Below are 27,332 nucleotides of genomic sequence, written 5' to 3'. Positions count from 1 at the left end.
TTCCTGGTTCTGCCATTCATATTTCACTGTTTCAAAAACTGAAGTGCAGAATTCTTTTAAGAGGTTCGTACTAAGGTTCATGATAGTGTTCTAAACATTTGTCTGCAAATATCAAGAATGAATTTGGAAACTGGGAATATGCTGAATTTAACTAACTTCTTCATTTGGAAAAAGAGTAAAAACTGTACATGCAACCTCGTGTGTGCATACTACTAAAACCACACGCACGCACGCACGCACACACACACATGTGCCAATTTGCCTAGAATTTCATGAAGGTTACCATTGAACCCTTCCTTTTGTCCTCTTCTGGAACCAAAGCAGTCAGCAAACCCTTAATCATTGCCAAGTTCTTCTTCTTCTTAATAATAATAATACCTTTATTGTCATTGTACAACCTGTGTACAATGAAATTAAATGAGCCCCCCTCCCCACAACACTCAATCTCTTATCAAACAACACGCCACCTCACAAGTCAATTTTGCTATGTTATTTTTCATTCTTCTTCTTTTTGATACCTGCTGCTAAAAACCATGGCTGTATTCCCATCATGACTTAAGGATACTACTGTAACCTACTCTTTGTTGACATTCCCCACTTACTGTATCTCTCCCGTATGATTCCTTTACATTGGTCTCTTTTCTCTGTGATTACATCACTCCTGTGTTTCAGTTTCTATGCTGGCCTTCCTTTTCACTTCATAACAGCTTCAGTCTCAAGGTCCTTATTTCAGAGGTCTCCCCCTTCTGCGGCTTGTGGCCATAGGTCATCTTCTCTTATGGCCCCTTGCACTTTCTCTTGTCTTCTTCTCTTATGGCCCCTTGCACTCTCTCTTGTCAAGTGTCCATGCACATAGAATATCCCCATTGGTCCTCAACATGTCCAGTTAAAAGGAGCACAGATAACAAAAGCTGGGAAAGGCCTTAGAGAGCTGTCGCCAGCACCAGCCTAGATGGACCGTTTGGTCTGACTTGGGCTAAGGCAGCTTCATATGCTATCTATGCATTCTTCTGCAAGTCCCTCCTGGCCTTCTCTTTTTCCAGAACGACCTTCCTTGAACTACCGTACCCCACTTTTTTATTACCACAAGTTCACACACACATGTACACTACTCAAAATCTCTTCTCAATCACCCATCCCTTTCTTCTGTCACTTACTGAAGATGGTCAAGTCTTTGGGACAAAGTACCAGGTCCAACCGCACTTGTTCACAGCACCTAGGAATCTGCTGAAGCTAGCTAACTGCTTTTTGCTTTCACTCAGGAAAGGCTTGCCTGGCAAATACATGCATGTATGTACAAATAATTAAAGAAAAATGGAAACTTCGTATAGAACATAGATAAAAATCTCTTTACACAGCAAGCTCTTTCCCATGCTTCATTCCAGCTTCTAAAATTTAAAAAGTATTTGCTATCTGATCACCACTTTTAGAATAACAGTAAAAGTAATATACAGTCATGCAGAATAACGTGTTTGGATTCAAAGTGCACTGAGCCAACTAGGTCATTGAACCAATGATGTCTTCTCTGAGCTGCAGAAAATCCAACTTTTTCTGCATTGCAACCAATTTGTTGAATAAAAATGTTGACCTTGCTTCGATTATTAGCTTGTGCCTATTAATAGGAGGGGGAAAGGCTCACACCCAAGTGCTGATTTGCGGCAATATTTTTCCTTTGACAACCAAACCGCTACAAGTTGGTTGCCATGATTACTTCCCAGGAAACAGCAGAATTCTCATGTCTGATTTATTGTAGTTGGTGTGTATGTTAAAACAAAGTGAGCCTAAAACTCTGAAGTAGTTGAAATACAGGAATACCTACCAAACGAATGAATGACGTATTGGCATCACAGCACCTGAGCAATCGCTGGCAGCTTGGGCTATAGCTTATCTGCTGTTCAAACCAGTGTGATCTTATTTTTATCAAATGACAAGTTCGTGTTCAGTGCACAGAAATCCAGTACAATTTTACTCTCTGTTTTTGTGCATCATGTGAACATGCCAGAACAACTTCAAACAACACTTGCGTTTATCCAAAAAATTAGAGGCTATTATGAACTCATACCATTCTCTATGTCTTTCCATTACTTGGACAATTGAATATTCTTTTGGTCTAGCAAGAACATCCAGAGCAGTGCTTTGACTACCCCCCAGAAAAGTATATTGTTGTTGTTTTTTCACAATTATATTTGTAAACTTAAGTACAAAAATAATTAGTTTTAAACTTCCCCATTCGGTTTCCGGTGATGGGATGTGAAACACAAGATAGTGTCGACCACTTATTCACACCGAATTTCTTATGAAATATCACTTGCCTCAAAAATAGAATTACCCTAGAAAGTATCTGCTTTGAACTTCGCATTATAGCATTTCCCATAGAAGTGGTTTTGGCTGTCTACTGTAAGGATGCTTTTATTATCCACAAAGTGCTTTATACTGTTCTCTCCGTATGTAAAAAGTGTTTGTTTTGTGCATGCATATATATATATATATATATAGCTGCGACAGCTTGTACCTTTTTAAAAACTGAATATTCACAAATCTCAGTCTTTGGTAACAGTCTTTTCAGCCAATAAACTCAACTGACAGTTGAGACAGCTTGGGTTTTTGCGCCATCGCCTTCTGCCCCTTCTGCGCCTGCATCCACTTGGTTCATCTTACCAATATTTTTCAAATTTTCCAGGGTGGATTTGAAAGTGTCTTTCAGGCTCTTCTCCAGCACCCATCCTTCGCTCTCACATTCTGGATCTTCTGGATTGGCAATGCTCTCCAGGGAGGTATGCAACAGCCGCAACCCTATCATCACTGACATCTGGTTGGGAAACAGAATTTAAATGCCTTTATTTACAGAATGCGTAAATCCCTTCATATCCAAGTATGTCAAAGTGATACGCAAAAGGCCATTCAGACAACAGAACAGTATAAAATGTGCCTTTCAAAACCTGGAAATCAGAAGAAAAGCCGAAATCTGGGAAGTCTTGTCTAAACAAAAGGTTTTCAAATTGGGGTTTAAGCTGGTGTAAGTAAAATGGGGGGGGGTCATTCCAGGACCACAGTGAGGGCAGGGTGGGGCAATGGGAGAAGGGCCTTCTGGCGGTTCCCTCACTGCGAGAAGTGAGGTTACAGGGAACCAGGCAGAGGGCCTTCTTGGTAGTGGTGCCCGCCCTGATGAGATGTCAAGGAAATAAACAACTATCTGACTTTTAGAAGACATCTGAAGACAGCCCTGTTTAGGGAAGCTTTTAATGTTTGATGTTTTGTTGCTTTTTAAAAAATATTATTAATATTCTGTTGGGAGCTACCCAGAGTGGCTGGGGAAACCCGGTATAAATAATAAATTATTATTATTACATATTCCAAATCTCTTTCAACTCAGTCACATAACCTGGCAGCCCAGCAGCAGGGTAAGTCAAACACTATTAAAAAGGATTGTTTCCCCTCTGCATTAGGCCTTCTCCTGAATGGATTTTGAAACAGGGGTAAGCTTGTGCAAGTTTAACTTAAGCTGGTGTAAATTCTGCAAGTTTCCTATATTTAGGATTGCTCTGGAATTGTGACCATCCCAGATGTTGTTGGACTCCAATTCCCATCAGCCCCAGTGAGACCCAACAACATCTGGAGATCCACAGGTTCCCCATCCCTGATCTAAACCCTGGATCCAAAGAACCACAGGATGGATAGAGCAATCCTAAATAGAGGAAGCTGGCAGAACTTATGCTTGAAAGTTCAATTGGCACATTCCCCATCCCTGTTTAGATCCTGGAAAAAGCGTGGCATATCTGGTGCTTGAATTGTTCAACCATCTGCAGGGAAGAAACATGTTTTTGCCTTTAATAACTTCCAAGTCCTGCAGCAATAATTTTACTCTAGTAGATGTTTGCAGTTATAAACTTTCTCCAAACTGGCAGAAGAAATCTCAACAGCGATTTTCAGGTGTGTTGAAAGCTTTTTGTGGGCAGGGTGGTGGTTAATCTAGATAGCAAGCCTGGCCCAAGACATTTTGGCACCTGAGGTGGACCCGGAAATGGCACCCCATGCCCCACCAGAAAAGAAGGGTTGAGGGGAGATCTACAGCATGCAGAAGAGGGGAAAATAGGTGGGCCAGTCCTGCTAGATGTCACCTGAGGAGTCTCCTACAGCCCTTGCATTGTAAAATCTCAGAATGCAAGTGGTAGAAGTTCATTGAAAATGTTATACTTCTGCCACTTGCATCAACCAGAACTCTTGACATTTTACAATCAAGTGTCTGGTTATCTGGTCAAGGACAAGAGTTGGGGACCTGTAGGCTTTCAGATGTTGTAGCATTATAACTCCCCTCAAGGGATTGTGGAAGTGGCGCCTGCACTGTGGAACACCCTCCCATCAGATGTCAAAGAGATAAACAGCTACCTGACATTCAGAAGACATCTGAAGGCAACCCTGTTCAGGGAAGTTTTTAATGTTTGACATTTTAATGTATTTTTAATCTTTGTTGGAAGCCGCCCAGAGTGGCTGGGGAAACCCAGCCAGATGGGTGGGGTACAAATAATAAATTATTATTATTATTATTATTATTATTATTATTATTATTATTATTGGAGTTTCAATTCTAGAATACCCCCACTCCTCTCCCAGACCAACTAGATTGTAAAATATAAGCATTTACATTAAGCTATGCGGCAGATTACTATTATTATTGAAGATTAAAATGTAATGGATGCGTGTTAGAGTTACCAGGTGGGGTGGGGCAGATCTATGGTTGGATTTGACCAATACAAAGCAAAATGCGAACATGAAACATTTAAAATGGCCACTCGCAGTCCAGAGTGGCCATTTTAAGAACACAGCCGGATTTGCTTGCAAGCCTGAGAGAAACCAGGTCCCTCTTGCACGTCCTGGCTGGCCTGCTTGTGTCTCCTGCAATTATGTCACCTGGCTACAAAGCCCTCAACTTTGAATTTCAAAAACAAGAAGTGGAACCCGAGAGAATGGTGCCACTGGGTAAGAGGAGTGCTTCTTGTAGTTCTATTTCAACTTCTCGTGTAGTTTTTATGTGTGTGTAGAGTGGGAAAAGAATGAAGAGCACTTTCTTCTTCTTCTTCTTCACCCAATTCCAGTGCCTTCTCCTGCTGTGTTATACAGCTGTCAGCCATGAATACGAGCATTTTACAGCGGTGAGGTGAATGGATGAATGAGAAATAAAATTCTGGAGAGTGTTCATTTCCCTTTTTATGCTAATAGCACAGCACGGCGCTATCAGGGGTGGGGGGAGGTTAACCTCATAGCACTCATCCAAACCTAATCCCCTGCTGCAGGATACTTACTATATCCTGCCAAGGACTTAAGTAGGCCAATGTCCTTTCTCCTAGGGCCAACCCTGGTGTCAGGCAGAGCTGGAGGGGGGGCGGGGAGTGGCAGACCACTGACGGTTCTTTCTGAGTCCTGAACTGTTCCCCTCTGCCACTGTCGGCATCAATCCTCTGTAAATCTTAGAAGCTCACAGTTCCGGTCAGGGCACTTTGACGTTTTTGTTTTTTTAAATGTCACTTAATGTGCATACCTAGAGACCTAGGTATATAGAAATCTCTACCTTATTTTTGGATGCCCCCATTTCTGTTCGAGACTGATAGGCAGTCAGAGCTGACCATCAGAGAGGAGGATGGCTGCTTCAGAACAATAGTGTCTGGGCAGTTAAGAGAGTTCTGAAAAGGCTTCTTCTGTTAGACCAGGATTTCCCAAACTTGGTTATCCAGCCATCTTTCTGGACTACAGTTCCCATCATCCACGACTACTGGTCCGGCTAGCTAGGGATGATGGGACTTGTAGTCCAAAAACAGCTGGAGACCCAAGTTTGGGAAACCCTGCGTTAATGCGAAACTGATGCTAAAGAAGTAAACTAACCTGAAATAAATTAACAGAGGAAATAATGTTGAGTTTGGTTCTGTTTTATTTTAGGCAGGATACGGCCCTTGACCCTAATCTGAGAATATGGTCTCAAGGCTTCTACTTACCACCGCCCCTCATCCTGAGACTAGATCTGCAATATTCCTAGCATCTGAATCTAGCCTGTTTGTGTATGTTAACTCCTCCTACCATACCACAGTCTTATCACAAATGTACCTCCTGGGATGCCCTCCTGCCATGGTGGGCTGTGACTTGAGGCCACCAGTCCACAGTGGAGTGCCTCTTCCACCCTGCCCACTCACATGTAAAAGACTTGATCATGTCTGATCATCCCTATGGCAGGGATGGGGAACCTTTTTTGCGACTGAGGACCACATTCCCTTCTGGGCATGCCAGAGTGGGTGGAGCCAGAGGCAAAAATGGGCAAAGCAATGAATGTGTTTTTTCCCCTTTGTACAGCAAACTAGCTATCCTGAATTAAAGCAAGCAAGTGCCATTATCTGAGGTCAAAGGCACACTCCGGTCAGGAAAAACACTACTGAGGGTTTTAAAAGCAACAACAACCCTGCAGTGACCACCATCAGACCATCTAGCCTGATGAACCATCTAGCCTGATGAACAGGACAGATCCTGAAGCTAAGGCTCCAATACTTTGGCCACATCATGAGAAGAGAAGACTCCCTGGAAAAGACCCTGATGTTGTGAAAGATGGAGGGCACAAGGAGAAGGGGACGACAGAGGACGAGATGGTTGGACAGTGTTCTCGAAGCTACCAGCATGAGTTTGACCAAACTGCGGGAGGCAGTGGAAGACAGGAGTGTCTGGCGTGCTCTGGTCCATGGGGTCACGAAGAGTCGGACACGACTAAACGACTAAACAAGAACAAGCCTGATGAATATCTCTGGATTAACTTGAAATCTTTTGCACTATTTTCTGACCTTTTCATACTGCCCTATGAATTTGGATGTTTTCTTATGGGTTGTTGCAGCTCATTTACTTTCTGTGTTTTTCCATTGACTGCCCTTGAAATGGGTTTAAAGCAGCCTTTGCCAACCTGGGGCCCTCAAGATATTTTGGGCTACAACCTCCATAAGCCCAGGACAACACATCCAGGGTAGGGCTGATGGGAGTTGTAGTCCACAATATCTAGAGGTCATCAGGTTAGCAAAGGCTGCCTTAAAGGGTTCCCTTTTCTTTTCCTGATCTAGCCTGGACAGGAAACTCTCCCTCCCTTAAACAAGTCTACAAGATCTGTCCTCCTGCCTTCTCCACCAACAAGGAGGAGCTTCCTAGAAGACCCCTGCCTGGTTGACACAGCTAAATACAGTGGTACCTTGGGTTAAGAACTTAATTCGTTCTGGAGGGCTGTTCTGAACCTGAAACTGTTCTTAACATGAAGGCACCACTTTAGCTAATGCGGCCTCCTGCTGCTGCCGTGCCGCCAGAGCATAATTTCTGTTCTCATCCTGAAGCAAAATTCTTAACCCGAGGTAATATTTCTGGGTTAGCAGAGTCTGTAACCTGAAGCATATGTAACCCGAAGCTTATGTAACCCGAGGTACCACTGTATAGAAATTTACATCATAAACTATTAAGTCAGAAGTAGAAGAAAGTTAAAAATGAAGGCAAAGAGTGTGGGCGGAGCCAAGATTTATGTTGTGGGGGCGGCGGAAATTGAGCTATCTGGGACGTGATTGGTCAGTTAAGTATTTTTATTTACTTACTTGATTATGGGGGGCAGAAAGGAAAAGAAAAAATAGGATGTGATCATAGCATTTAAGGCCTCTCTCTCTCCCACTCTCAGGAAAGGTTCCTCCCTACTTGCAGAATATAACAGTAAAGCACTCAGGATGGGGCTAGCAGCAAGTCCCAAACCTGAGCTCTTTAGTACTATTGGGAATGTTTTGTGTGGGGTCAGGGGAAGATTTCCTTGTCTCCCCTCCCCTGCAGGCCCTGAACAGCATGGAGCTCAGAATAGAAGGCCCTCCTTTTACAGCGTAATGCAGACCCTCCAAGTGTACCTATTTTCCAGGGATGTCCCTGATTTAGAGAAGCCGTCCCAGTTTCTGACTTGATCCTGGAATGTCCAGGTTTTCCTTAAGGTAAAGGTAAAGGGACCCCTGACCATTAGGTCCAGTCATGACTGACTCTGGGGTTGCGGTGCTCATCTCGCTTTATTGGCCAAGGGAGCCGGCGTACAGCTTCCGGGTCATTTGGCCAGCATGACTAAGCCACTTCTGGCGAACCAGAGCAGCGCACGGAAACACTGTTTACCTTCCCGCTGGAGCGGTACCTATTTATCTACTTGCACTTTGACGTGCTTTTGAACTGCTAGGTTGGCAGGAGCAGGGACCGAGCAATGGGAGCTCACCCCGTCGCGGGGATTCAAACCGCCGACCTTCTGATCGGCAAGTCCTAGACTCTGTGGTTTAACCCACAGCACCACCCATGTCCCGAGCTTTTCCTTAGGATGTCCCTATTTTCATTGGAGAAATGTTGGAGGGTATGGGATTATCCGACCCCCCAAGCTGTCTGAAGGCAAACCTGGGAATATATATATATATATATTTAGGAAAGGTTTTTAAAGAAATGTTTAATGTTTTATTATGTTTTCATATATGTTGGAAGCCACCTGGAAGGGCTGGGGCAATCCCATAAAATGTGGGGGGTATAAATAGTAAAATTATCATTATGGAATGGGACGTCCCTATTTTCATCAGAGAAATGTTGGAGGGGTTGTGGGTCCCCTCACTTGGTACCATCACCCGTTCTAGCTCTCCTGTGTGGAGGGCTGGCCTTTCACCGTCGTTCTATGCAAGACACCGAAACTACGATGCCAATGTATTACCTCAAAGAGCCAGACAAAGAGGACAATGATTCCCATGGAGCTCATCATGTTGCTGTAGTATTTAAGCAGAGCTTCCCTGCAGCCGCGGTTCCATAGATTGAGCTCTTCGGTTTGAAAGTCATAGCTGTAGTGAGCTGAGTTGTTAGAGACCTGGTACTGGATGCAAGGTCGTGGCGAACTCGGGTTGCAGCAGCTGAAGGGGACGCCATCCACCAAGTATCTGCCGTCCACGTTGCTTTTAATGCGGCTGTAAACAGGCAAAGCACAGCAAGTTACAAATATAAAAGCATTTGGATCCAAATGCATTCCTACTGCTATTCAGTGCACCGTTTCTCGGCCACAGAGCACCGCATCCAAACTCAGGGTGTGCCCACTGCATGCAACTTTTTCCCCAGAGTCCACATCATGTTGTTGGTATTGAAATGGCAGCCCATATTTTCCTCCCTCGTTGAAATCTAGATCTACTCTTTCTGGGCAAAATCTGCTAAGTTAAACTCTTGTTTCCAAAGGCTCAGGTGTGCTCTTTGAGCAACCTGTGCACCTGCTGGAAACATCCTTAGACAGGTGTAGACCATTGCAATCATTGGGTAAAGTTGGGCATTCTTAACTAATAGTGCTCGTTGATTTCCATGTGTCCAAACCTGGACCCAACCCTGCATGATAATCCTGCTTTCCCTTCCAAAATAATACCCACATCCGATAGCTCTTCGTTACCTGTAATCAGTAGTGATACCTTGGAGTAGGATGAAACGGCAATGTTGGCCTCCAACACTGGTGTCACTGCTGCTTAATTGGATGGGACTGGGGTGGAGTGGGCTGTGTAGCAGCACCACTAGTGGAACATGGCTGGCGCAACCACACACCCCTGATCTCTTGGCCGCCCTGCCCCAACCTCGCTCAGGTAAGCAGCAATGATGCTGGGTGAGGGGGTAAGTGGTCCCACCGTATGTCCTGCTCAGAACCTTACTCTGTTCCTTCAGATGATCAGTCAAAAACAGCCCATTGTTTCCACCCACTCACCAATTAGGGGGAAATGCCACTCAAATTCCACAAAGCTTAATCAGCTAGTTTGATAATTTAATAATGGGCCAGAAGAATACTCCAGTTTACTATAATCTGTGTAAGCACTCATATTATGTGTTTGTGTAATATCTGGGAAGCGCCATCTCAGAAGAGGCAGTCTCCCTTTTCTCAGACATGGGAGGGAAAGCCACTTCCCAAGTCACATGCACGCATCATGGGAAGCAGGGATGGGAAACTCGTGGTCCTCCAGATGTTGTTGGAATACAACACCCATCATGCATGAACCCTGAGCATGCTGTCTGGGCCACAGTTCCCTCACACCTGATCTAAAACCAAAGTACATCCAGAACTATCATTTTTACTCCTGTACAAATTTAACTAATGGTTTGACTAAAACCTGATGGCTGCATCCTGAGAAGTGCTGGCAGAAGGAGGTCTACAGAAGATGATGGCCCCACCATTTATTTATTTATTTTTTTGCCTCCTGAGCTCCCTGGAAATTCCCCGATAGTCGAGGAACTTCCCAGAATTATAGTGTGACAGTGGAGAGAGGGAATTGCTAAAGATCCGGCAGAGGCACCATCCACGAGAGGAGAGAGAAATTGAGCCTGCGATACTAACCTCAATTACCTGGGAGCACACCTGACTGAATTCAATAGGAGTTGAATATTCTGAATAGATATGATTAGATTTCTGCTGTAAGTGATTAAAAGAGAGAGAGATAGATTGTGTGTGTGCATGCCTTTGTCTGCTAAAGGTGATAAGTCCTTGATAAGCTCAGTGACTCTATGAGGAGTTCAGGGTATGCGTCGTATTTCAGAGGGGTGGAGCTGAATGAAATGACAAAAATATTGTCAGTGAATGTGGATAAAACATGCAACAAAGCCTCATGCAACAAACCCGGGACATGACTAATCAAATATCTTTATATTCCGAACAGTGCCCAAACTTTAGTAGATCCTTGTCAGATCCTTACCAGTAAATCTTGATGAAACTAATTGTTTTCTTCTCAAGAAGAAAATGTACCTTCACTTTATTTTTGGTGATCCTTGTGCTCCTCAGCATGCACCAGGGATTGGCCAACCTGGCGGAAACTCCTTCCTTCCTTATTTATTTTAAAGTAATTATCTAGCCCTCCTGGAAATAAAACTATGGCGCAAAATGTGCAGGCGCCTTTCTAAGCAACTGATGTGAAATGAGATGGCCTGGCTGCTCCTGTCTGTCAGTGTTTTTAGCCTATGAGTGAAGTCAGAACAGTAATTGATAAGTTAGTTGTTTGGACACCAAGCTATAGGACTCCATGGGGTCTTAAAGAGTTGCTGTTTCCCCCTCCTCTTTTCCTGATTTTGTCTTGTTTTTCCAGACCCACGTGCTGCTCTGTTTGTTTTGCTGCCTGCCAGTCACATGAAGCAGCTGGCAGCCAGGTACAACAGAGGCTTTTTAGAAACGTGTGTGTGGCGTAAGAGTAGGAGAGTGAGAAACGCCTGCCACTTGCTTTCTTTGGCCTGCCAGCCACATAGAACAGAAAGCAAGCAGCTGCTTGAGAAATGTTATTAAAATGTGCCACTGTATTATTAATAGTGCCACTGTATTCTGCTCTGGTCAGACCTCACCTGGAGTACTGTGTCCAGTTCTGGGCACCACAGTTCAAGAAGGACACTGACAAACTGGAACGTGTCCAGAGGAGGGCAACCAAAATGGTCAAAGGCCTGGAAACGATGCCTTATGAGGAACGGCTAAGGGAGCTGGGCATGTTTAGCCTGGAGAAGAGGAGGTTAAGGGGTGATATGATAGCCATGTTCAAATATATAAAAGGATGTCACATAGAGGAGGGAGAAAGGTTGTTTTCTGCTGCTCCAGAGAAGCGGACACGGAGCAATGGATCCAAACTACAAAAAAGAAGATTCCACCTAAACATTAGGAAGAACTTCCTGACAGTAAGAGCTGTTCGACAGTGGAATTTGCTGCCAAGGAGTGTGGTGGAGTCTCCTTCTTTGGAGGTCTTTAAGCAGAGGCTTGACAACCATATGTCAGGAGTGCTCTGATGGTGTTTCCTGCTTGGCAGGGGGTTGGACTTAATGGCCCTTGTGGTCTCTTCCAACTCTATGATTCTATGATTCTATGTGGGTGTGATGGAAGAAACGCAGGAATCCTCCAATTGCTGCTTTGTTTGTTTTGCTGCTTGCTGGCACATGGAACAGGCTGCTAATTGAGAGGAGGCTCAGCTGAACATTGTGATGGTTAGGGTATGACAACCCTTTTCTTGTTTGTGCTGTATACTCCACAGCAGGGATTGTTTCATTTTCAAATTTTTTTGGGGGGGGGGAGGGAGATCCCAGTACAGATACATCACAATGAAGACCACCTTTCCCCCCTGGTTGTTCCCAAGTTGTTGTTTTGAGAGGAAAGCAAAGGCAAAAACACTGGGTGGCATTCAGATGCACTGAAATCAATTAACAGAACCAAGCTAGGTCCATTAACTTCAATGGGTCTATTCTGAGTAAGACTTAGTTGACTACCACCCACTATTATCACCTTCTCCTCATACACCCTTAATTTTGAGAAGCTTGCAAATGACGTTAAGTCTCAACCATGACACTAGTCTACACCACTAGTTCAACTACTGTTCTGGTGAGTTTTTATTTTTTATCTGTGTATTTTTCTTGTATTTCTATTCTTTCCTATTTCATGAAGATGGAGGGGGGAAATACTTGTTGGTCAGCATTAAGTGTCTCTTTATTTGTGATTATGGCTCAAGTTTTAATGGCTCAAGAAGCAGTATAATCGTAAGCTATTTACAGCTGGCCCTACCATTAGGCAGAGTGAGGCAACCGCCTCTGGCAGCAGTTTTGGGGTACTGTGAAAGGGCAGCAAATAGCTAGTTATTAAATTTATTATTATTGTATTTTTACTCCCAGGAAAAAGGTCCCATTAGGATTTTCTCCATCAGATGCCGCCAAAATATCTGGGCCAAGCCTGTTACTTTGCAACTTGACCAGGTAGTGATGGATGGGCACCATTGACATTTCAACCAAGGCAGCCTTGGGCCAGCCCTTAATCTATTGCCAAGGGTCCCAAACATTCAAGCGTAAGAATGTGCATTGGGGAATAGGGAGGAAATGGAGGAGTTCTTGGACTTTATATATTGTACTCATGCTCTCATCTTTCCTGAATGGTACTGTGAGATGTTGAACCGATGGATTCCCATTGTGATTGGTACAGAGCAATATAACACAAAGGTATAGTGAAAGCCAGGTGCAGATTCAAATTTGGGAAGCACACTTTGTGCAATCTTAAAGCCCCTAACTAAAGAGGAAACCCTACTGAACATAGTGGAATCTGTTTCAAGCCAAAAAGGACTTAGAATTACATTATCTTACTTATGTCCCTATTTACCAGGGCAATGTCTCTGGTTAATCACTGTCCTATTTTGTCCTATTTTGTCCCATTTTTGCACTTTTATCCAACCTCAAGACCCCTACTCCCTTGGTTCTTTATAAACCCAATTTGGACACTTCAAATAGACAACTGAAGGACTGCTCCCCCTTAAGTAGAACACATGGCCACCCTAGTTTTCATCTGTGAATTTTGGGAGATATTGAGACATGGCCTCATTTCATCTGAAATAGCCCTGAATCCATTTACAGTCCCTGACGTATTGCACACTTAACAGCCTAGTTGTGACCTCCACTCTCATCATCACAAACAAAACACCCATGGTTTTCTAGGCAGCTGATATGGTTTTAAAGGGCTCGCTTCCAAACTTAAATGTGGAACTTCATTTTATTCATTTATTCTACAATTGGCAGACTATTTCTTAAGCGTCTGAATGGAGCCTTCCGTGAACTCCCATGAGGGTAGTGAGGAGCTTCTATGTCACCTAACTTCACCATTGGGATTGAGGGCCGAACCTGTGTCTAAGGAGGCCCAGCATTCAATATTTCTCAGCACACCCACGTTTTTAAGCACAGCATAATCTTGTTTTTCCCCTCCTGCCCTGCCTTTCTGCTATGGATGGATTAAGAGCAAGCTCACAAATCTTCAGCTAATGCTGGCAAGGGTGAACATCTCATTAGGTTCTCTCAAGTAGTTATTTATATCAAAGGGTATTTCAACTTAAACTGTCCCCACACTTTTTCAACAAGTATAACTTCTGACATAGGATGCATCAAAATTCAGAAAATGCTAATAACAGTATTATATAGCTAGTGGCTTAAAGATAATAAAATTCTGGCCATAACCATCGCAGCCAAAGAAACAAATTTAAGAAACTCCAGGGCAACTTGCCAAAAACCAAGCAAAACAACCTCAGTATGCTATTTAAGTATAATATTTTACATTTATATATATTTGTCATCATTTAAGATAAACAGTTACAATTATTTAAATATACAATTACTTAAATGGAATTGCTTAGCCATTAGCATATAACTAATACGAACATATCCAATACAATGGTACCTCGGGTTAAGAACTTAATTCGTTCCGGAGGTCCATTCTTAACCTGAAACTGATCTTAACCTGAAGCACCACTTTAGCTAATGGGGCCTCCTGCTGCTGCCGCGCCGCCGGAACGCGATTTCTGTTCTCATCCTGAAGCAAAGTTCTTAACCCGAGGTAATATTTCTGGGTTAGCGGGGTATGTAACCTGAAGCGTATGGAACCCGAGGTACCACTGTACTGTATATGTAACTTCACCATCTATCTACCACTTTCACTTGTATTTAGGGACCAATTCAAAGAAAATTAGCCATGCTTAAATTCCATCAAAAGTAATGGGATTAATTTAATTGCAATGGGCCTGTCCTATTGATTTCAGCGTGATTTAGGCCACACTTACCAAGGATCAGGCCCCTCTGAAGCCAATGGGACTTACTTCCAAGTAGACATAGATTGAACTGTATTGTAACACATTAACTTTGCCTGGATTGGTACCTTAATGCCTATCATATTCCAGGGCTCTTTTCCTCGAAGGAATTCATGCGTGTTCACTGATTGCTTTGGGAAATACCTAATTGAGTTGCAAATGAATTCCTTCCTTACTGTCATCTTATAGTATTTAATGGTGTTCCTGAGCAACACGATATAGCTTCCCAGAAAGATGCTTGTTTAATGAAAAGCTAACAAGAATTGCGGCAGCCATAAAATTCGTATAAATTCTGTTTTACTTTGTGGTTGATTCGATAAAATTTGGAAAATCAATAAAAATGATTTGGAAAAAAGAGAAAGTATTGTGGCAGCCATGGTTTACAAAGTCTTGTCAGGCGCAATGCACAAGGCGTTTCTTCTCTAGGACTTCCATTGAAATGAATGGAGCTTGTGTGCCTAGTGAGCTATGCGCAACAATGTTAGAAAAGAAACATTAATATTTGGTTATTAAATGGAAACTAGAGTTTGATATAGGCACATAAAAGTTCACAGAAGAAAAGGGCTGTTAACTCTGGTCACTGTGGGTGAAAAAGAACCCAGCCCATTATTTTTAATGGGGCATTTCTAGGAAGCACCACAGCGAATGATCCCTTTTCATGGTTTGCAACAAAAGAGGCTTCTCATGTGATAAGCTGCACTCCTGTGCCACAGGCTGGGAAGCTTAGGGGCTGGAAGAGCTTTATGAAATCCTGAAATTTTCAGCAATTCACTGATTAGCCTTTGACAACTCTTTTAATCTGCCCAGTTGCCAGAGGCCATGCTAATTGATAACCTGGGGGGTGTCTTTTTTTCTGCTGATTGCAGTGTATAACAGTGGGGGGGGGGAGTGCTGCTATATCCATATATTCTGGCAGGTTGAGAGGAGTTCCCTACCAGGACAGAATTTGCTCGTGTGCTCAAGACATCGATTCCATAAAACATATTTTGCTGCACTGTGTGAAATATGAGCAAGCCAGGGCTGAACTGATATTACCCTTGCTGGTACCTTTCCCGGGAAAATCAGGTTCCTATTGGAAGACCGGACAAACGCTAGAACATTAGCAGTGGCGAAGTTTTTATCGGTGGTTGCAAGAACCAATGATCCCTATCTTTAAGTCTGAACAAAATGCTTGTTTAACCTGGAGGTAGACTGTCTGAATTGTGCATTGCTTTGTAACGATTTGTTGGGTCTCTGGACTGTAATAAAGATTGATTGATATATTCACATTCTATCCCTGCATGAAAGTGGTGTGGGACGGTGACTACAACTCTCATGTTTTCCTTTAGTGCCAAACTATAACTTGAGTAAGCTTTTCTTAAAAAGGAGCGGGGGGGGGTTAGGGGGATAGCAAACATGTGGTGCCCTGATCCACATTAAGAAGTGCAGTGAGTGGGAGGAGGAATTTAATGCCAGGAAATCCCACCAGTCTATTTACCTCCAAATGGGCTGTGTGCCGTAAATGTGCGACACTTATTTTGTGACATTCAGAAGCGCTGAAAGTACTTGCCGCTATGTTGTTGAGTTTCTTTTGCAAAATTACCTTGGCTATAATTTTAACCGGTGTTTGTTTTCCCACCAGTAAATTACCCAGACCTCTTCATAGCATGTGCAGTGATTATGCGGTACTTGAAAAACATCGCTAGCAAAACATACTATCCGAAGCAAGACCCATGAAGCATCTCAATGTCCAGGCATGCTGCAAGGGAGCAACAAGAAGGACTGCAAGATCTGCAAAACCATCAAAGACAATCTGCCCAGCTGGTTTGATAAAATCAACTGAGACAGGGTCTGCGTCTCTCTGAATGCATGCCCGTTTTGCACAGCCCTACGATTCCATCTGTTCAATAAGCCAAGAAAGCCAATAATAGCCACAGAGCGACTTAACAGAGGTCAAGACAAACGTTAGAGCTCAGTGCAAGCAGGAAGCTCTCCTGCACAGCCCCTGCTGAAATGAACAAGAGCCACGTTAATCGCTTCGTTTCAGCGGGGCTTCTGATGGAGAACCTCCTTACTCCCTCTCCCGTTTAAGGGCAAAACTGGCACAATTACTTTATTACAGCGCCAGGTCTGAAAGATATGAATGAACCTAGATTTAATCAGCCAGCAAAGCAATATATTTGGCATCTTGAAATGCCAGTCTCCTTCCTTTGAGGGATAAAACACCCTAATTCCATGTGTTTTTTTTAGTTGAGCCTCTAGCCATTCACAATAAAACTTTTAAAACAAAACAAACTAAAAACTAAATGACCTAGAAAACATTGGGAAAACACACACTCCACTGGAATGTTGAAGAATGCTTTTTGTATTGGAACATAGGAAACTGCCTTATATTGAGTCAGACCCTTCATCTATCTAGCTCCATATAGTCTACACTGACTGGCAGCTTTCTAGGGTTTTAGGCAGCGGCCTCTCCTAGCTGTACCTTGGGGTGCCAGGTATGGAACCTGGGACCTTCTGCATGCAGAGCTACAGCCCTTGCAAAGGAAGAAACACAAAAGACAAGAGGCGCCAAACGGATTCAGATGACAATGACTTGAGGTTCCGATAGTAGAACTTGGAATGCAAACACGGGTTAAAACATAAGTTATACTTAACTACTTACTCTTTCACTTCCTTTGAGCCAAAATCCAAGTATCGGTTGCTGATCCACTGAATCTCAAACCAGTCTCTAAAACCATTGTTTCCACAACATTTGAACTCAATCTGGAGCATGTCGATGGTCTTCTTCATGAAGCACCTTCCTGGAGTATCTGTATCTCGATAGAACTTCATGCCATTTTTTAGACCATGTTCTAATGTACTATCCAGAGAACCCCTCAGCAGAAAGCAAATGAGAACCACGAAGAGAATGAAGAGGTTAAAGAGCACACACAACACTAGGTACACTTTCAAGATAGGCTTCCACTTTGCAAATTTAGCAGGATCCAGAGAATCGTAACAGATCTTGCCTGCAAGACCATTGAACACAGAGGCTAGGAGACCCACCAAGATCAAGGAATTCGGCACAAAGTGGCTTTCAGAGTTGTCCATCACTTCACTTCGTTTCCTGAGCTCAATTTTCAGGAACAATCCCATAGAGAAGACAACGATCCCAGCAAACAAGGAGAACCAGTTCATGAGCCATAGTCCTTGCGCTAGTTTTACTCTTTTCTTCTGGTTGAACTTGACTTTCATCACAGCCATCTTTGCAGTGTTAGGCTCACCAAGACTTCACAAAAATTAATCCTGTTTTGGGGAAGAGAACAACCTCAGGAAGATCTGCCACCATTCAGGCCTTGAAGATTCCAAATGGCATCGCTCTAACTGAGCCATGCTTTGGCCCCTCCATCTTGCCGAGCCTGAAGGAGGAGAAACGTGGGTAGGTTTTCCAAGGGGCAAGAATCAACAAATTTCACAATAAATAAAAAAAGGATTATTGGCAAATAGCACATGCAACTATTTCTAGTGGTCCCTTCCATGCAAAGGAGAAACAGCTTCAAGGTTTCAAATGATTAAAGCTGGATCTACAATGCGTCATTCTAATACTAATCAGCGTGATCCAATTTAGAGAAATCTCTGCCAGCAGATGAGCAATGGAAATAATCCCTCATTTTACTAGTTAGTGGATTTGTGCTTTCACATGATATGTTACAGCACACTGCAGTTGAAAACCAAGTTATTTCAAGGATGTCCCATTCGTGGGCTCTTTTGGGGAGAAAAGCCGAGACTCTCCCAATTCAAAACTGGATCAGAAACATTGATTTTTTTTTTAGATTACGCCAAGCCAGTAAGACCACGTTGCTGCTTATCCTGTCCTGTCACTCACCTTTAATGACATCCCTCTGGTTTACGTGGGTTTTTTTTTTTTTGGTGGAATTAAGGTCACCTTTTAAGAGAACTAAAATTTATGTTTTAGGAAGCGTGGATGACAAGTTATACCCATCCTCTAACCTTCACAGCTGGAAGTGTTAAAAAGCATGGGAAAAACTGTCTCGATCCTCACCAAAAACAATTCCCAAAGATATTGTGAGCAGCTTATAGGCTAATCGGGCTGGGCCAACAGTGGAGTAGAACTTGAGGCTTTAATAAAGAAAACCTTTTGTGCAGTGTGACACCAGGGATGTAGTTGCCCCACAGATTAAGCAGGGAATCTCTGCTCCAACGTCACTGCTTAAGGAAGAAGACTGTCTTTTATGGACCTTGAGAATCTCGACAGGGTGTTCTGGTGGTGGAAATAGAACTCAGAATACAGTATGGCAGTAGCTGTAAAGACTCTCATTTGTGGATGAGTATGATGAACTGTGCGCCAGCTATAGGTAATTTCTTAGTAGCGTACATGCCAATACAAGGGAAGTTCTTATTTTCTTTATTTTCAGTGCAAGAATTTGTAAGTCATGTTGACTCTCTCATCTTTGTTCTTGCATTCATCCTAGTAGATAAGAAATACTTATCAGAAAGACGTATGTGGACTACCAGTAGACCCTAACCCATGCTTTTGGAAATCTTTGCAACCCACCTAACATACACAAAATGAAAATGATAGGAAAATGAAAATGTAACTGTTTAAACAGCAGGAGAAAGCATCAAATTCTGTACAGGAAACTATTGCAAGAAGAACTATCCTTCTGACTGATCGCAGATCTTCATGGAAAGAGGGAGAAAACAGAAGCTGTGGAACATGCCTCTGTACAATCTAGTGGCTAATAATATTACCAAGAAACATGACATTAGTAAGATTTATGTGATCAACCCATGCTAGAAAATGTTGGCTACAAACTTTTAAGTTCTCTTAGTACAGATATTCAATAAAAAAGATGTTTCTAAATTACAGTATTTTCCAAGTTACTGTCACGTCTTCAGATTTTTAATTCCAAAATGGAATTAGTGAGTTGGAACACCCGTTTGTACATTGTGTTCTAAGCACACACACAGAAAGGGAATAGCTGGAGGAAGGTGGTCCCAGCAGGAAAGACAGGGTAGAAAGGTTCTCTCAGGGTGGGAGACTGGAAGAAGTAGGCTCCCAGGTGGGAGCTGGGAGGGTCTACCTTTCTTTGTGTGGATAAATGATATGATATATATGATATAAATGTGATAAAGGCCCCTTATAGTTATTTCCCCCCTCCTTTCCTCTCTCTTTTTCTCCCTTTTCACTTCTCTCTTCTCGTTTCTTGGTTTCTTACCATTTTTGTAATTTAGATTAGTTTTATGTTGAAAACTTTCAATAAAAACACTTTAAAAAAATACATTGTGTCCTAAGCTACATTGGTAGATTTCCAGTGATGTGTACTTTTGAAACTGTTGCCTTCATTAAGACAGTGAGCAAGCGACACAGAAGTGCACTGAGCAATCTTGGTATAAAACCATACAGGAAGGAGCCTGGATAAAGGATGACAAAACCCATCACTATAGATGCCACTCTCTGAGTATATGAACAATTATAGCTAACATTTATGGTTACTTTTAACTGATTTAACTATGTACAATGTATCCCTCTCGTGCACTGCTTATAGGTATAAAAGGTAAAGGTAAAGGTACCCCTGCCCGTACGGGCCAGTCTTGCCAGACTCTAGGGTTGTGCGCTCATCTCACTCTATAGGCCGGGAGCCAGCGCTGTCCGCAGACACTTCTGGGTCACGTGGCCAGCGTGACAAGGTCATCTGGCAAGCCAGCGCAGCACACGGAACGCCGTTTACCTTCCCGCTGGTAAGCGGTCCCTATTTATCTACTTGCACCCAGAGGTGCTTTCGAACTGCTACGTTGGCAGGCGCTGGGACCGAACGACGGGAGCGCACCCCACCGTGGGGATTTGAACCGCCGACCATGCGATCGGCAAGCCCTAGGCGCTGAGGTTTTATCCACAGCGACACCCGCGTCCCTGCTTATAGGTATAGAAATTATTAAAATAAGTAACATTTTGTATGTGATATGGCTTTAGATGGGAGCTTCTTCTTAAGTGAGGGAGGTTTAATTGCAGACAACCACCTTAGCACCGGAAACATTACTATCTTCAGTGAAAAATCAACTTGCTTAAAAAAAATGAAACAAAACATGCTTTTTACATTGCCCTGACAATGGCATTGTAGCCCACCATTCTGTAAGTGATCATTCCACCCCCACTTACAAATCTCTCAATGGAGAGTCCTTTCCCCTTCCAAAGCCATCTGCTCAGTTACTGATCAGCTTGCTTCATCAGGAAGTACTTCCTGAAGTTTAGTCTTCCTAAGTTCAAGGCATTGTCATACCTCTTTGAGCTGCCATGGTTTTCCCCCAGAATCCTAAGTGCTATGGTTTGCTGGGGGCTGCTAGAAGCCCCTGCTCTTCTTGCAGAACTACATTTTCCAAAATTCCCTGGGGAGAGGGATTGACTGTGAAACTATTCTGGTAATGTTAGTTCTGTGAGGGGGAATTGGGGGCTCCTGTCTGCCCTATGCAGCCTTACTGGGCTGCAGTTCCCAAGATATTGGGGGGGGGGGTCGTCGTGACTGTTCATGTTGTATAATAGTGCTTTAAATGTAGAGTGCAGATGGGACCTATATTTTTTTAAATCTCTACTTAAAAGGCTAAATGGAAAAGGAAGGTCTTCAGCAGGTCTTTTAAATGTGTTCATGAGGAGGGGGTTATTGTGTTGTTGTTTTTTGTTATCATGTTATGCATGTTGTGTTTCATTTTGTATTCTTGTGTTGTAAACTGCCCCGTGATCTTCAAATGAAGGGTGGTATATAAATTTAATAATTAACAACAATATTTCTGATGTAGGAGGCAAGGACTGGACTGCTGATCAGCTTGCCCGTGTCAGTTGTCTAGCTGCAGTGTCTTTCTAACCTATGAAAGGCCTTCTACTTGCACAACAGAGCTTTCCCTGGTTTCTCCCCCATTCACACACTACAGCCCTCTTTGCCCCTTCTGAAAGCTGCTTCAAGAGTCAAGGGATCTTCTGGAATGGTAGCCATTTCACAGCAGGATAAAGAAATTAGAATCATTTGGCAGGGCTGTCTTGTACAAGCACATTTCTGCTTACACAATATATTCCTAGATCCAAGCTGCACAACAGGGATCAACAACACTATACCTTCTCACCTATAACAGCTTGCTAGGGTGTGTGTGGTACTAGCAGCCATTCATCCAATTAATTATTGGAATTCACAGTGCTACCAGCAGTAGAGCACTCAAGATATGCCACCTCTGGTTTCTCTCCCTTCTTGTGGGAGAGTGACAAGTGGCCTGTGAATTATGTAACCTCCTCCCAGTGTCATAGAGATATTAAGAGGTAGAGTACCACTTGTAAAACAAAATTCACAAGAAACCAGTCACATATGACTTTTTAATCTGAGCAGCCTGTAAACAGGGAAAAGCCATCAATATTTTATGAAACTAGTAAATTCTTAACTACTTTCATATAAATACTAAAATAAGATAAGGAACGGAAATGATTTTTGTTACAGTCAAACAGTAATGAAGACCAATTTTACAGTGTTTATAGACAGGCCAACAATACTGAGCTCAAAGGCATTACCTTTAACAGTGACTAGTTTGTTTTAATCCAAGATGACATTTGCGGAAATAACATGGACAGTACATCAAAACTTTGAAATGTCCAGACCATTTCATATTTGTACAGAAATATGCAAAATGCTATATGAAGTTTCCTATGGTTACTGTCAAAGTAGTTTTCTTGCATACAGCACAATAAACATGTGGGCACAATCTAGCCAGAGTTCAGCACTTTTAATTTCACAATGATTTTTGTGGGAGAATTAAGCATGTGCTTTAGTTGTTTAATGCATGTATACATTTTTGACTGGTCACAGACCTTTCAAAAACTTGCAGGTACAGCGTTAATTGAAACCAAAACCAATTATATGCACTTGTTCGGGATTAGAGATTTGTCAGCTCTAGGTGCAAAGGTGAACTAAAGCTTACAAACACCGTAATTCAGCAACACGTTTTGGTGACATTTTGCAGGTGGTGCAGGTAATCCCTTAGAAAGTATATTCTGTTACGGACATTTGAAACTGAAGTGGAAGTCCATCCAAAGTTTGCTTCTGGAAATAAAGCATAATTTGAATTGTTTAAAAGGTTAGGCAGCTACTTGCAGGGATGGCTTGACACCCCTATTCTGACTTGTAGCATCTCTGTTATACATGTGCCACATTCCTAAATAAGCTTATTTGGCAGACATGTGATATACTAATTGTTGTTAACAGTTTTTTTCAGCTTTAACTACAAGTATCAATTTAGCCATTAGATAAGGTTATACTTTCCTCAACGTTTGCACTGGTTCTAATGTGTTACAGAGCTGAAGCACTTCGCCATCCAAAGCATTATCTTTTTTTAAACCTGCACAATGGGCAGATAACCAAGAGTACTTTAGTGGTATGGCACATCTTATCATCTTAAAAGCGGGGGCAGAGATGAGAAAGCACCACCATAACAGAATTTGGAGAAATATTAAGGCAGCCACAGAGTGCGCACAACAGAAGGCGTCAGCACCATTCATTAGGTAGAAAGAGCCACCAGGCTGTGTTTGGCCCCAGATTATTACACTGCCTAAACCAATACCAGGAACAAGAAAAGGACATCAATCTGGTATCTCTAACTGCATCCTTTGGTAAGCTGTTTCCAAAATGCAGGAGGCAATATCTAGTCCCCTCTGCGGAGGCGAAGGGGCTACAATCACGGGTTCAATCCCAGCCCGTGATCCTCTCATTTTCGGGGATCACGCTCCAGTTCGGCGAGGGCTCGTTCCTAGCCAGCCAGTTGAAGTCGTCCACCTGGTTCCAGTTGTCCCTGCTCCTGTCGAGCCGGGAAGTCTCGAAGTCGGCGTCGATGCCCTCGTAAGTCCACGTGTAGGGCGCGAAGCGGACCTCGCTGCAGTCCTCCAGCATGGCCCGGCAGGTCACCTGCACGTAGAAGCTGCTCCGGGTGGCCAGGTGCGTGCGGAGCTGCTGGCAGGCCAGGGCCACGACGCAGCCGTCGCAGCCGTCCACCATCACCGACGTGGACACGGGTCCGCAGAGCACCGTGCAGTCCCGACAGCCGCGCACCGACAGCGTGTTGGGGTTGCCCCGCAGCCGCACCCGGCAGCGGCTCAGCTGCGAAAGCGCCACGTCCCGCTGCAGCAGCTCGGCCGGCCCCATTTCCAGCTCCTGCCCTTCGGCCCGGCTGAAGCCGCACCCGGGTTCCTCCTCCTCCTTCTCCTCCTCCGCCCGGCTTGGCTGACCCTCCTGCGTCGAAGGCCCTGGCGGCGGCGGCGGGGGCGCCTCCTGGGCCTCCTTCCTGAGGCCCTTCTTGAAGGCGAAGCGCTTCTTGGGCTGCAGCTGGAGGCGCCGCTCGGCCAGCGCGTCCTGGAGCCTCCCCAGCGCCGCCTGCGCCTGGCGCACCTCGTAGGGGGCCAGGAAGCGCACCGAGTCCGTCAGCAGCCGCTGCAGCTCCTGCAGCCGCCGCGCCGCCTCCGACACGGCCTCGGCGTCCCGCTCCGGCTCCAGCAAGGCCTCGGCGGCCGCCCGCTCCCGGGCGAAGGCGGCGGCGAAGTAGTCGCTCTGCTCCTCCCGCACCGCCAGAGACTCTTTCTCGCGGCGCCGCCGACCCGCTTCCTCCTTCCGCTCCGCTTCCCGCTGCTGGAGCCTCTCGGGGACCTCGGGGGCGAAGCCGCCGCCACCGCCGGCGAGAGACACACCGTTCCTCTCAGGAGCAGCCTCCATCTTGCTTTCTCCGCCTCAGGGAGCGGCTTCGAGCGCCTCGCACTAAAGGCGGCGCCGATTGGCCCCCTAAGCCCGGCCTCGCTCGCGATTGGTTGAGGAGGCCTCAAGGGGTGGGCGTGGCCAGCCTCGTTTCTTAAAGGCGCCGCGCCGGCGGTGCTCAAAAAAGTAGGCAGAGGAGGATGTAGCAATAATGAAGGCTCCGCGCCCGGCGCATCCGGGTGCTCCTCAGGGAGGGTGGAAGGAGCGAAACAAAACACCGCTGGGTGTGGCCGGGGCTGGAGGAAGTCGAGCGCTCTTTGGACGGAAGAGGAGAGAGGGATTTGCGGGGAAAGGGGTCTTGTAAACTTCGGCTCCTGCTTGTTAAATGGGCAATGTTTGCTTTAGGGGGGGACTCTTCGGTGTTGCATTTGCAACCAAAGAAAATCGCGTGCCTGCCCCGCTGCAAATTATTGAGCCTGTCTTTAAGCTCCAGCGATTTATCAGGCGCTGCTGTGTTCAGAAATGGATTCTAGAGTAATAGATGTTGCCGCAAAAGCACGCAGAAGGTCCATACATTTTGTAGTTTGCTGTTTGTCCGGAAAGAAAAGGTCGTGTTCCCTTACGGATTTAATTATCACGTCTGAATAAAGATGCAGAGGGTTGTGGAGGAATGCAATACATTTTTTAAAAAGAAGGAAGATGAAACAGCTGTTTTCCTTCAGTGTAATAAAAACACTAGGTGAGATTTTGGTGCAAATAATTCACTAGATGTCCAAAGTCCGCCCCATGGCAGCATATGTCCTGGGGTAAAATCCTTAAAAAAGCTCAGCAACTTCAATCCTAAAAACAACTCATCAAACTTCATTAAATCTGGCCCTCTTTGAAAAAAGTTTAGGCACCCCTGTAAACGATTGAAAGATGATACTGTCCTCATCCACTGGTTTTGTGTTAGAGCATATGCTTTGATGCAGAAGGTCCCATGTTCCATTTTTGGCATTTCCAGGTCCAGTAGGGGAAATCCTTTTTCTGAAACCCCAGAGTACAGCTGACAAACACTAGGCCAGCCTTGTCCAACTGCTGCCCGACACCAATTGAACCTATAGTGCAATACATCTGAAGTGTACCAGTTTGGCAAAGGCTCAGCTAGATGGACCCAAGATCTGTTGTCTCCCTAGGTTCTTAACGCATAGCAATGGGAGGTGATGGAAAGTCCCAGAAAAGTTACATCCTAATTTTCTTAAGGTTACCAGATTTTTTTCCAAAGAATCCGGGGACACTTAAAAAAAAAGAGTAAAAAAAAGTTATTAATTTTTTAATTTTTTTAAAAGAAGTAATCTCTTTTGTGGTCTCCTCTGCTCTGTCACGCGACCTTCCTCTGGGCCCTGGTCTCCTCTCTTGGAGCATTAGCCGCCTTGGAGTAGGTTCAGGTCGAGCCTGGGCTCGACCGTGTGTCCTTGCCCTCCCGGTGCTCTCCTACCTCTCCTCCTCAGTGGTGGCAGTGGCGCGGCAAGTTTGGGGCTCCCCTCTTTTTTCTCCTTCCTCTTTCTCTTCCTTCTCTTTCTCCTCTCCTCCTCCTCCCTGTGTTGGCTCCGGGGTTTTACTGGCCCTGGAGCGCCGCTGGGCAGTCGGCTGGGTGGCCAGACGCTCTCGCACCTGGCTTGATTTGGGTCACAGGGGAGGGGTCAGTGGTTCCCCCAGTTGACGTGCTGGGTGTTCCCAGTTCCCCCTCAGTAGCGGCGGCGGCAGTAGCGGCAGTCTCAAAAGCCCAGAGCCAGCCTGGTAGCACAGTTGGCTCTGGCTGGCTTCAGGAGCTGCCCGCTGCCGTGGTGCCTGCCATTTTGCCTCTCCAGAAGTCCCCATATGATGTGTCTTGTGCCATTGAACCAATCACGCAACATTCATTGCCTACTAACAAAACTACAACACCTAAAATATAAATCTGGGAACATTAAATGAAATCCGGGGACATTCCAGCAATAAATTTGGGGACTGTCCCTGGGAAACGGGGACGTTTGGTAACCATATCTTAAACACATTCATGTAAAAATTACTACTCATTCCTCACAATCTGTGCCTGTCATGGAAGGTGTTGGAAATAGGTTTTCACTCAAGTTTATGCTGAAAAAGGGGCTCTCAAAGAAGCTTACAAATGCAAACACCATTATAAGATAGTCCTTGTTTTTGGGCTTAGAAAAGGAAAAGGGATTTAGAGAAGAAAATAATTACAGGCATCCCATGACTAGTTAGCATGCTAATACTGTAGTAGTAGTAGTAGTAATTATTATTATTATTATTATTATTATTATTATTATTATTATTATTTATTATTGATATGCCACCCATCTGACTGGATTGCCTCAGCCACTCTGGGCGTCTTCTAACAATTATAAAATCACAGTCTCATTCCTCTACTAGCTAAGAAGAACGACCATGCACCACCACCTGCTGTGTTTGATTTTCTATAACTTGATTACAGTACTTCCTTAAGAATTCACTGTTGAATGTGTTAACTACACTGAAAAACAATTGTGTGTGAGGTAATTTGAAAGCTTCTGTACTGTTGAATCTATGATGCCTGGTTCAGACATGCAGGGTCCTTTGTGTGATAAGTGTGCATGTGTGAACCATGTTTTGCTGTTTGGAGACACATTCTAAGTCTGCTGCTTGAATAAAGCTCAGCGTTGCTTCTTATGTATGGGAGTTACTGATGCAGAATGATGCCTAAGCAATCCTTTGGAAGAAGAAATGCCTGACCAAAGCATTATTGGTTACAATTGCCACTTTGTGGCAACAGTTTGTATGAATCTGTGGTCATACTTACAAAGATCATTATTGGGAACCATTATTTAGAATCGGATGTGTCATCAACTGGTACTCTATAAACACAACTGCCTATCTTGAAGCTGCTCGGTTTGGAGAAATTTGCAAACCTTGGGGGCAGATTATAGACTAGAGATGGGAAACCTATCTTCCTCCAGCTGTTGTAGGACTCCCATCTCTCATCTCGGGCCAT

General features: G+C 44.2%; 2 protein-coding genes across 2 annotated transcripts; both read right to left on the bottom strand.

Moving 5' to 3' along the window:
- Positions 1–806: 806 nt before the first annotated feature.
- Positions 807–18,475, bottom strand: PRPH2 (peripherin 2). The gene is made up of 3 exons (XM_081904304.1): positions 17,263–18,475; positions 8,729–8,975; positions 807–2,809 (listed from the first exon to the last, which is right to left on the bottom strand). The coding sequence occupies exons 1-3, from the start codon at positions 17,841–17,843 to the stop codon at positions 2,576–2,578; spliced, it is 1,062 nt and encodes a 353-aa protein (XP_081760430.1). The 5' UTR covers positions 17,844–18,475; the 3' UTR covers positions 807–2,575.
- Positions 18,476–21,946: 3,471 nt separating this feature from the next.
- Positions 21,947–25,356, bottom strand: TBCC (tubulin folding cofactor C). Its single transcript, XM_081905301.1, has one exon. The coding sequence runs from the start codon at positions 24,338–24,340 to the stop codon at positions 23,321–23,323; it is 1,020 nt and encodes a 339-aa protein (XP_081761427.1). The 5' UTR covers positions 24,341–25,356; the 3' UTR covers positions 21,947–23,320.
- Positions 25,357–27,332: the final 1,976 nt, after the last annotated feature.

The sequence above is a fragment of the Podarcis melisellensis genome (assembly GCF_964234715.1).
Source record: "Podarcis melisellensis genome assembly, chromosome: 3".
Classification (NCBI taxonomy): Eukaryota; Metazoa; Chordata; class Lepidosauria; order Squamata; family Lacertidae; genus Podarcis; species Podarcis melisellensis.
This window is presented reverse-complemented; position numbering and strand designations above follow the sequence as displayed.

What these genes read in the sequence shown, in the direction of transcription:
- TBCC (XM_081905301.1), bottom strand. Translation starts at nt 24,340, where the DNA reads ATGGAGGCTGCTCCTGAGAGGAACGGTGTGTCTCTCGCCGGCGGTGGC.
- PRPH2 (XM_081904304.1), bottom strand. Translation starts at nt 17,843, where the DNA reads ATGGCTGTGATGAAAGTCAAGTTCAACCAGAAGAAAAGAGTAAAACTA. An exon ending in GGCTCAAAGGAAGTGAAAGA is followed by an intron (nt 8,976 to 17,262) that starts GTAAGTAGTTAA and finishes GCCTGTTTACAG; the next exon opens with CCGCATTAAAAGCAACGTGG. An exon ending in TCTTTGTCTGGCTCTTTGAG is followed by an intron (nt 2,810 to 8,728) that starts GTAATACATTGG and finishes TTTCCCAACCAG; the next exon opens with ATGTCAGTGATGATAGGGTT.